The 10,754-nt window shown below is 41.8% G+C and overlaps 2 protein-coding genes across 4 annotated transcripts; one reads left to right on the top strand and one right to left on the bottom strand.

The window, feature by feature from the left end:
• Window positions 1-2,715, top strand: LOC132182402 (subtilisin-like protease SBT1.6). Its single transcript, XM_059595644.1, has one exon. The coding sequence runs from the start codon at window positions 70-72 to the stop codon at window positions 2,395-2,397; it is 2,328 nt and encodes a 775-aa protein (XP_059451627.1). The 5' UTR covers window positions 1-69; the 3' UTR covers window positions 2,398-2,715.
• Window positions 2,716-6,241: 3,526 nt separating this feature from the next.
• On the bottom strand, window positions 6,242-10,011 carry LOC132177339 (pentatricopeptide repeat-containing protein DOT4, chloroplastic-like). Of its 3 annotated transcripts, none has more exons than XM_059589625.1 (3): window positions 7,350-10,011; window positions 6,744-6,834; window positions 6,242-6,612 (listed from the first exon to the last, which is right to left on the bottom strand). In XM_059589625.1, exon 1 carries the CDS (start codon window positions 9,954-9,956, stop codon window positions 7,992-7,994), a length of 1,965 nt encoding a protein of 654 aa, XP_059445608.1. In that variant the 5' UTR covers window positions 9,957-10,011; the 3' UTR covers window positions 6,242-6,612; window positions 6,744-6,834; window positions 7,350-7,991. The 3 variants fall into 3 exon arrangements, with proteins under 3 accessions (XP_059445608.1, XP_059445601.1, XP_059445593.1); XM_059589618.1 differs by having other exon boundaries at window positions 6,751-6,834; XM_059589610.1 differs by having other exon boundaries at window positions 6,242-6,834.
• Between the last annotated feature and the right edge of the window lie 743 nt (window positions 10,012-10,754).

Genomic DNA, 10,754 nt, shown 5'->3' with positions numbered 1-10,754 from the left:
TCTCTGTCGGTCACAAACACTCTCACTCAGTCACTTCCCTCACTCTCACACTCTCTCTCTCTCTCTCTCATGGCCTCCTATTCAATCTTCTTCTTCTTCTTTCTCTTTCTATGCGGTTTTGTGTCTCAGGTTTTTACAGATTCAACCCATAAAACGGTTAAGACCTTTATCTTCCGAGTGGATTCTCACACCAAACCCTCCATTTTCCCCACCCACTACCACTGGTACGCCTCCGAGTTTGCCGATCCACTCGCTATTCTACACGTGTACGACACCGTTTTCCATGGCTTCTCTGCCAGTCTCGCACCGGAGCAAGTGTCCTCAATAAGTCAACACCCCTCGGTGCTTGCAGTCTTCGAGGACCGCCGGCGGGAGCTTCACACCACGCGCTCTCCTCAGTTCCTTGGCCTCCGGAACCAGCGTGGCCTGTGGTCAGATTCCGACTATGGCTCAGATGTTATCGTCGGTGTATTCGACACTGGAATCTGGCCCGAACGGCGTAGCTTCTGGGACAAGAATCTCGGTCCGGTTCCGAAACGGTGGAAAGGGACCTGCGAGGCCGGAGAGAAGTTCGCGGCGATCAATTGCAACCGGAAGCTTATCGGAGCGAGGTTTTTCATTAAAGGTCACGAGGCCGCTGGTGCGAGCTCCGGCGTACCGCCGATTACATTGATGAACGATACAGTGGAGTACCGATCTCCGAGAGACGCCGACGGCCATGGTACCCACACGGCGTCCACTGCCGCAGGACGGTACTCTTTCCAGGCGAGCATGGCCGGTTACGCTGCCGGAGTTGCAAAAGGCGTGGCTCCGAAAGCGAGACTCGCGGTCTACAAGGTCTGCTGGAAGGACTCCGGATGCTTCGATTCCGACATCCTTGCCGCCTTCGACTCCGCAGTCTCTGATGGTGTCGACGTCATCTCAATCTCGATCGGAGGCGGAGACGGCGTATCTTCCCCTTACTATCTCGATCCGATCGCAATCGGAGCATACGGCGCTGTTTCCAGAGGTGTTTTCGTCTCGTCCTCCGCTGGAAACGAAGGCCCCAGCGCAATGACTGTGACAAACCTCGCTCCCTGGCTTACGACCGTCGGCGCAGGCACCATCGACCGTAGCTTCCCAGCGGTCGTCATCCTCGGAGACGGGCGGAAGCTATCCGGCGTGTCGCTCTACGCCGGAGCGCCACTCAACGGTAAAATGTACCCTCTGATTTATCCAGGCAAGTCCGGGATATTCTCTGCCTCGCTGTGCATGGAGAATTCCCTGGAACCCAATGTTGTCAGGGGCAAGATCGTAATTTGTGAGAGAGGAAACAGTCCGAGAGTGGCCAAAGGCCTGGTGGTGAAGAAGGCCGGCGGCGTCGGAATGATCCTCGCCAACGGGGCTTACAACGGCGAAGGACTCGTCGGCGACGCTCATCTCCTCCCCGCCTGCGCAGTTGGTGCCGACGCGGGCAATCTCCTCAAGAAATACATCTCATCGACCTCCAATCCCACGGTGACCATCGATTTCCGTGGAACTCAACTCGGAATCAAACCTGCACCGGTGGTTGCCTCATTCTCGGGTCGGGGCCCCAACGCTTTGAGTCCCGAAATTCTCAAGCCTGACCTGATCGCGCCTGGAGTGAACATCTTGGCCGCTTGGACCGACGCGGTCGGGCCCACAGGGTTGGACTCGGATACCCGAAAGACCGAATTCAACATCTTATCGGGTACTTCGATGGCGTGTCCTCACGTGAGTGGCGCAGCGGCTTTGCTCAAGTCGGCCCACCCGGATTGGAGCCCCGCGGCGATCCGGTCCGCGATGATGACCACCGCTAGTGTTATCGACAACCGGGCTCATCCCATGACAGAGGAGTCGACTGGAAAACCAGCCACGGCGTACGATTTCGGAGCCGGCCATCTCAATTTGGACCGTGCAATGGACCCTGGGTTGGTGTTCGATATCACCAACGATGATTATGTGAACTTTCTCTGCGCGATTGGTTACGGGCCGAAGCTGATCCAGGTAGTTACGCGAATTCCGGCGAAATGCCCAGCGAAGAAGCCAGCCCCGGAAAATCTGAACTACCCGTCGATCGCGGCGTTGTTCTCGGGCGCGTCCAAGGTGGGGCCATCGAGTAAGACATTTGTCAGAACCGTGACGAATGTGGGGCCGATGAGGTCGGTGTACGTGGCAAGAGTTGAGGCTCCCAAGGGAGTGACGGTGACGGTGAAGCCTACCACACTGGCGTTCGCGGCGGGAGTGACGAGACGGAGCTTCGTGGTGACGGTGACGGCCGATACCCGGAACCTGGTGCTGGACGACTCGGGGGCTGTGTTCGGGTCGCTCTCTTGGTCCGATGGGACCCACGTGGTTCGGAGCCCCATTGTGGTGACCCAGTTGAATCCTCTGTGACCGCGAGCTTCGGGATTCGATCACGTCGTTTTGATCGATGGCCCAGGACTCGACAACTAGTAGCTGTAGTGTAGTCGTGTACAACTCGCTCACTACGTGAAGTAGAGGTTTTTAAGTTTTAACCCACCCCTCTTTTTTTTCTTTTTTCTTTTTTGTTCCCTGTGTGATTTTAATATTTTTATTTGCTTTTTATTATTTTATTTATCGTTTCAGATGTGTTTATAGACTTTGAGGCTTTCTATATATACTCAAATGTCATCAACTTTATCTATAAGGAATAGTTTTATAGCCTAGCAAAATTGGGCATATTTTATGATAGGGTTTCAGCAGCTAAGAATATGGTGCTCTGATAGATTCTGTTCTTCAAGGAATTTAGAATAATAACTTAATTGCCCCCCAGATAAAATACCCAATAGTTTCAAAAATAATAATAATAATAAAGAATAAACGAAGCCTGGAACCCCTTGTTTATTTGTTTTTATAAATTTATTTATAATATGTGATTGTGGCATTGTGAGTGTGTGGCCATTAGATGTTTAAATAAAGTTAAAGATAGACCATTAGGTGTTATAAAGCATGTGGGGAAGCCTCTCTCTCAATCTTTCCCATTAGATTAAAGAAGATGCACTAGTCGTTTCATCTTTCAAATCTTTGTTTTTCGTCCATTTCAAAGCAATTATTATATTCTCTTCTTTTTCTAATTTTTATTACTTTTTTCTTCTTTTTTTTGGCATAAAGGCATTCAAATGTTAAACTATGCATACTATGTGTCTTGTCCTTAAATATTCCTTTTTTACCTTTTGATGTTTCCAATTTCTGAGGTTTTTTTCCATGAACTTACGTTGTTGTAGTTGTCGGTAAATGAAGACTTTGTTTTTTTCTTCTTCTTTATCAAAACTTAGATAAGAGAAGAGAAGGAAGGAGCCCTTTTCTGTTTAAGGAGATGGGAGGAACCTTCATTCTTTAGAAGAGGTTGTAGGCGAACTTTGTTTTGGTTTGCCATTAAAGGCTTTTGAAGGTGTCTGGGCCTTAGAACCCCAAGGGGTTGGCTTGGTGGTTAGGGAGTAAAGCCTGGGGCTCTGAGTTTGCTCCTCAGTGGTCTCAGGTTCGAAACCCACCAGGTGCTACCTCCCCCTTGGGGCCACACCCCTCTGGTGAATAGCCAGTGACTTACCCTGTTCCGTGTAGGGAAACTTCCGAGGGTGCGGTGCACGGGGCCGGGATTTACTCTGCAGGGGTGGGTCCGAAGGGCCCTGCCTTGTAGAGGTTCCTCGATATCAAAAAAAAAAAAAAAAGGTGTCTGGGCCTTTGGGGGGCGGGACAAAAACATTAAAATTGATTGAGATAGGTGAACCCACACAAAAGACCAGTACTCCTTAATTTCCTTATTTTTTTAACCAAATCTCTCTGCAAATCAATGTCCCATACAAAACAAAATGATGGTGGGGGAAGACCCACCTTCACTTTGGTTGCTTTTATTCAATCAAGCATGTGGAGTGAGTGGAGGGGGATTGTGATTAGTAGAAGATTGGATTTCCCTAAGAAAATAAAAGGAGTAAAAGTTGGTATACTTCTCTACTCATTATTTAACCAAAGAGGAGACATTGTGGGTCGGCCACTAATGCTTGTAAAATATCTCAATTATTTGGATCTATAATTCAACTAATTAGGTGTAGGGGTAAACCTGTTTGTTTTAATCATATTGTAAAAAGTGAAAAGGAAAAAGCTCACACAGTGAGCACTATTGCCTCGATTGTTCATACCTTCTCTTTTTTTTTTTTCTTTTTACCAACAAAATAAAAACATTAACAAATAACTTTAGACACAAACACTCTCAAAAACTTAAAACTATTTTTATCTTTATGTCATATTAAAATACATTTTCAATCAGAACCAAAAAAAAAAAAAAAAAAAAAAAATCCTAAAAAATGTTATGAAACATTTCGTACAGCGTTTACTATAATTTTGTTACAAAGTGAGATAAAAATTCATAATTGATGAAATAATTAAGAGTGTATAATTGATAAGTTGGCCCCTAACTAATTAAATTGACAAGTTATACTTTTTGTGTAATCGTTTAATCAAATATGATCTGACACATCAGCTTGAACAATTTTTTTTTAGTAAAAGTTGTAGTATTTCTAATAAATAGCATTCAAGTCCAACTTCATGATCATTGCTTGTTGCTTAAATAATAGCTTTTCTTTAATTTGACACATGCATCTTGTTAAATAGGGATTATGATCTTTTCAAGTTTAAATGAACCGGAGAATATTTAGTTAGTTATATTTTAGGAGTATTTTTGTCCCCTCAAAAAGTAAAAAGCCAAAAATACCTCTCAAATATACATAACCGGATATGCGTCCGTTAAATAGAGGGGTACTTATAACGGACGAATCATTCCACATGCTTTTGATGACTGACCGGCATTATGCCGTTATGCCTAAACAATGTGAATATGGAGTTACGCTTAGACATTGCTCTGATGGTTGCTCTTCCTCATCAGTGGGGGCGAGGCTAGAAATAGTCCTCCATTAGATGGGTTGAGGCATAAGATCACCTGTAAGATATCAATCTGAGTGATTGTAGTCTCTTTTTTAGTGAGTGCTATGTACACACCTCTGAGAGAGAAAACTTTTGAAATATCACATGAAACAAACCAACTACAGTATAACTGAGGTACTAATTTTAATTCTGCTGTGATATTTTATTTAAGTGAAGGACTGGGCAGCAACTAGGGAAGCCTTATATTCTGCTTTGAATTAGCTTACATCAGTCATAGAGTTAAGAACCAGTTCCTGCTTGCTTTCTGGACAAGTTTCTGAGTGAGAACACTTATTATTATTGGGACTTGTATAATCCCTAGGCAGGGGCCAGAGCAAAAAGCAAAGAACCCTTAGAACCTACTTAAAGGTCAGAAACTTCAACAACAATTAATCAGATAAATTACACATATGATGATAGGATTAAATAAAGAAACACAGTTGTGTATGAAAAGAAAATTATTTTAAGAAATAATTCCAGGGGCCTGTGATTAAGAGTTTTTGATACGATCTTACCTACTACAACCAAATCTGATTCTAAGCCTTAAAAGGAAGACCCAAGTGACATGGTGGATAATGATTTAGCTTTTGGATTATTAGAGTTTTTGAAACCAACTTCAAGGCCCATGCTGTCCACTTTAGAAAATGACTTACCGACACTGGGTGCACATCTGACATGTCACATGTGTGTGGACCCTGTGGTTATAGTTCATCATGTCCGACAATAAGAGTTATTTTAGCTACTTAAAAACTTTTCTCTTTTATTTTGCCTATTCATTTCTCATGACAAACTCTAGGAGTTGACAAGCTATTCTCTTTAAATAATATATATTTTTTTTAATAAAGAGAAAGAGAAAAGAGAAAAAGGAGAGAAAATAATAAATAAAAATCCTATAAATTGCTACGGTAGCCTTTCATATTTGAAAGTTCACTGTAACAAATTATTGAAAGATTTTCATTTTAAAAGGCGTACTTAAGGATGAAAACAACACATAGTAGCTAAATTTAACTTAAACAACTATTTGAAGGCTCTGCTGGACATGCTTAAGTAGAGTGGTTTTGTTACTTGATTAAAGATATGCTTTCTTCTACTCCTGTGGTAATGAACATGTGGAATTTAGTTAATCTGGCCATATTCTTTGGATTCGTCTGGTAAAACTTCAGCTTTCAGTCTTTTGTTTTCTTTTCTCAAAACAAAAATATTAACAATCAACCCAAACACAACAAACAAAAACAACTTTTAAGTTTATGTCACTGACACAATACTTTTTCAAGCCAAACACAGAAAGCACCCCCTAAAATGCATTGCAAACAAAGCCTCTAATTCTTGCTCAGACAAAAGTTCTTACAACATTTGAGATCAATTCCTGAGCAGAGCAGTACATGTCATATCCAAACAGCCCACTTTAAACACTGATTACGTCCATTATAAAAGAAACATTTTCCTAAATTACCCATATTAGCTAGCTATCACAAAGTTATATTGCAGGAGGGTTGTAACATATGAAACTTGAAGGTAAGCAACACTGGAAAGGTCAAAAGGCTTCATACAGCAACCATACACTGCAATTATACACTACATGAATTCTTTGTAGTCATTGCAAAGAGCATGACAATTATGAACGTTATACCAACAAATGCCTGCATTGCGAGTGTTGTTTCCATTGCTGGTCTGCAAGCCAGCACGATGGGCACCGGAATGAAGTATGATTAGTGCGTCGATTAGAAGAGCAACAAAAATAAGAATGAAAGAAATTGTTGCAGAAAGCAAAAGGAGGGTGAGGCTAGAGAAGCTTAACAAACCACTAACTTGTAGGGAGTTGAGGAACAAGATAAAGAAAGCCCAGATGTAGTTCCAGTTGGAGGCAAGAATATCTGATATCCTCATGAGGGCCTATACAAAAGAAAGTTTGTTAGATAGAGTAAGGACTTCCTATAGTATATATAGGGAACAAGACTTAAATGAAGGGTGTATTATTACTGCAAATTGAAGCAGAAACAGAGAGAAGAAGGGCGGGCCTAGAAATTCGTGGAAGGATCAACTTTGTGAGGCTGATGTAGATGGGGCATAGAGGACTACCTGGATGGCTAAGATGGGCTAAATGAAGACCACTTTCAATGTATTCTGATTTTTGAGCTGAATGCACATGAAACCCAAGCACCACCTCTGGGGCACCATTTGGTAAACAGTTTGGTAAACGGTTTGGCAAAGGCACAAAAATCTCACTTTTTCATTTTTTCAATGTATTCTGAAATTGCTATATAAATCCATTTTCCTAGTAATTCTCCTCTACATGTGGTGCTTTTGTTGTAGTCATTTGGGGATTAGGATGCTCCACAGTGAAAGAATTTTTTTAGTTTACTAAGCCAAATATTTCTTTTAAAAAACTTTAAGAGAGATGAACTTACAGTTAGAGCCTAGAAGATTCCTGCAGAGTCTTCACAAGGTTGATGGTACCTTCATGACTTATCGTCCGAAATGTACTAGAACTTGTAAGAAAGAAGAATAAGTACATTGCGGGTCCACTTCTCTGGTTCATTGTATTCTGTATTTCATAGCTCTCTTGTGGATTATATGCATTCATAGCAAGCTCTTCTGAAGCCATAACTAATGAAAGCAGTCGCAGATGAATTGACATTGGGCAGCCTGCCCGGGTCCACTGCTCAAGATACTCTATCAAAACTCGTTGAAAAAGCGTCACCCTTTGCCACTGATTTCAAGGCCCAATAATTATACCATCAATAGCCATTCGACTTGTACTGCACTCAAATGCAAGTAGATAAAGATTTCAATATTCTCAGTTATCTTTGTTTCATCACCGTCACAGTAGCACAGAAAATCCATTGAACGCCATCTTTGTCCCATATCCACACTGCTTTGCCCTAACTTTCTCCAATCAGTATGTAATATAGTTCAGCTATCATTCATGAACCTCCTTTGAGAAAAAAATGCTAACTTGCAATACCGAGAATATCCAAGAGAGACATCCTAAACTTTGATGAATTCCCATCTAAAACTGCTCTTGTTAAGTATTTCAAGTTACGCAATCTTCATCCAAAATCATATGGAATCCCATTAAGTAAGCTGATCCCTGGATTTTTTAACAACCCCTTCTTCTTCAGGCTTGATCTCAATGATTCAGCATCCTGAAACCTACCAACTGATGCATAAACATTTGAAAGAAGCACAACTTGATCATATCCTTCTGGATCCCGCTCACATATTTTGCTTGCTGCAAGTTCTGCAAGCCGAACATTGCCATGAAGCAGACATCCACTCAGCAAAGCTCTCCAAACATTTCGGCCCATCCCTTCCAAAAATTTTCTAGCAAACCCAATCGCATCAGGTAAGCAGCCTGCCCTTGCAAGCAAGTCAACTACACAACCATAATGCTCTTCGCTTGGTTTTATTCTATTCATTTCCACCATCTGATTGAATATCACCAGACCATCATTCACCAAACCTGCATGGCTGCAAGCACTCAAAATGCACAGGTAGGTTGCACTATCAGGATCTTCTCCACACCGCCTCATCTCATGGTAGAGGGTGATAGCAGTTTTCCCATGACCATTAATCCCATACCCATTTAAAATCGCATTCCAAGAGACTACGTCTCGAAGATAACCCATCTCCTTAAAAACATCGTGGGCAAGTTCCACCATCCCACACTTCGAGTATGTTGATAAGAGACTATTCTGAACGGGTCTATAAGAGGAGAAGCCAGCTTCAAAAGTAAAACAATGGAGCTGCTGGCAGAGCTCAAAAGCAGCAAGCCCACCAGAAGCAGTTAAAGCACCAATCAACATTGTTGGATCAAGGCAAAAGTTTTCCTCTAGTCTTGCTTCAGCCAAGAGATTCAAAGCTTCTCTTGGGTGTCCATTCTGTGCGCAGCCCAAAATCATTGCCGTCCATGAAACCAAACTCTTTTGAGTTGTTTGATCAAATATAGTTCTCGAAGAATACAAATCACTGCACTTGGAATACATCGCAATGAGAGAGTTTGCCAGAGAGATTTCAGATCCAAATCCACAAACAACAGCTTGAGCATGGACTTGTCTCCCTCTCTTTAAATCCCTGAGGATTGCACAAGCTGAAATGAGATTTATGATGACCACAGTGTCATGACGGATCCCACTATCCCTCATTTTGCAGAAAAGCTCCAGTGCATTAGAGGCATATTCAAGGCCAATCATCAAACCCATCATTGTTGTCCAACTAATAACATCTTTGCCTTCCATCTCACCAAATATTTTAGCTGCAGCATCTAAATCTGTTAAACTTGAATACATATCAAGAATCGAATTATTGACAGATACATCAAAAACAAGTGCAAATTTAACAATTAATCCATGGATACATTCACAAAGCCTCTTTGACTCCAAAGCAATGCAACCCCTAATAAGACCTAACACCGTAGCTGCATTAGGTACCAAACCAGACTTCCGGAACTGGTTAAACAGCAAAAGTCCCTCTTCAAAGAGTTTGTTATGTACAAACCCGGCTACCACTGCATTGCACGAAATCAAACCCGGGCTCTTCAGTCCTTTAAATACTTTATAAGAGTCAATCATAGTTCCACACTTGGCATACATATCTAAGATAGCAGTGACCACTATCGTATCAGACTCTAACCCAGTTTTAACAACCAGTCCATGAACGGATTGTCCAAGCACCGAGCTTCGCAAGCCTGCAGTGCTAACAATAACACCAACCACGGTGAAAGAATTAGGATCCAAACCCAATTTCCGCATATGGGAATACAACCCCATGGATTTCCTATGGAAACCATTTTTGGCATACCCATGAATCATGATGGAATACGAAACAACGTCTTTGTCAGGCATATCGTCGAACAACTTCTCTGCATCTTCAATCCTTCCCAATTTGAAGCAATTGCTCAAGCGCTTTGAGGAGTTATACGGGTCAATGGTAGGACAAGAACGTTGGGATGAAATGGAAAAGTGTTTGAATTGCCAAAAGGCAACTGGGATTCCCTTTATCTTCATTAAGATCATAGTCCATAGAAATTGCCGGAGTGTCGAAGTATAATTAATACCACGTAGCTTTCGATTTTAGCATGTTGTAGAAATGGGTGCAAGTGCAACGTAACTCTGGTATTGGGCTTATTTGAGACTTGGGCCTTGTATTTTCTCCAACGTGTGAGATGGACCAATTTGGAGTCTCAGCCGGTCCAAAGCTCCAACCCCATCAATGTATGTACAATATTTTTTTTGGGCATGTCCACACAATGAACTAGAGACCTCTGTTTTATAAGGTGTGGTCTCCAACCGATTGAGCTACCTCTTGGATACATGTATGTACAAAATTTAACCAACAGCAACGGACACAAAGACCAATTTTGAATTTAACACAAGGTCAAGACAAACCTAGGCCATATCTAATTTAAGGCAACAATTGTACCATCATTAATGAAAATTTACTACTTCTTGCACATATTTAAGGATTTGAGCGTATTTATTTTGTGATACCTCATTCCCTATTAGGCTAATCATGTTGGCGGTGCTTTTTTCATTTTTTTTTTTTTTTTAAATTTTAAACAAGGGTGGACATGATAGAGAAAATGAGCACCGTTACGTCAGTCCAGTAAGATGCATGGGGTAGGATGGAAGTATGACAAATAGCACAACCCTAATAATTTCTTCAATAATAGATGATTTAAGGATTAATTTGCAGCGTCAAATTAACCAAGTGAAATAAAAGTGTGGTGTATAACATTTTTTCTTCTTCTTCTTCTTTGGGTAGGTATTTATGAGTAATGCTAGAAATTTTTTTTGTGTCACTCTAAGAATGAT

This window comes from Corylus avellana, chromosome ca1, assembly GCF_901000735.1.
Source record: "Corylus avellana chromosome ca1, CavTom2PMs-1.0".
Taxonomy (NCBI): domain Eukaryota; kingdom Viridiplantae; phylum Streptophyta; class Magnoliopsida; order Fagales; family Betulaceae; genus Corylus; species Corylus avellana.
The sequence above is the reverse complement of the archived record's forward strand: the minus strand, read 5'-3'. Positions and strand labels throughout refer to the sequence as shown.

Bases quoted from the DNA above. Each gene is read 5' to 3' on its own strand.
- LOC132182402 (XM_059595644.1), top strand. From the start codon at position 70: ATGGCCTCCTATTCAATCTTCTTCTTCTTCTTTCTCTTTCTATGCGGT.
- LOC132177339 (XM_059589610.1), bottom strand. From the start codon at position 9,956: ATGATCTTAATGAAGATAAAGGGAATCCCAGTTGCCTTTTGGCAATTC.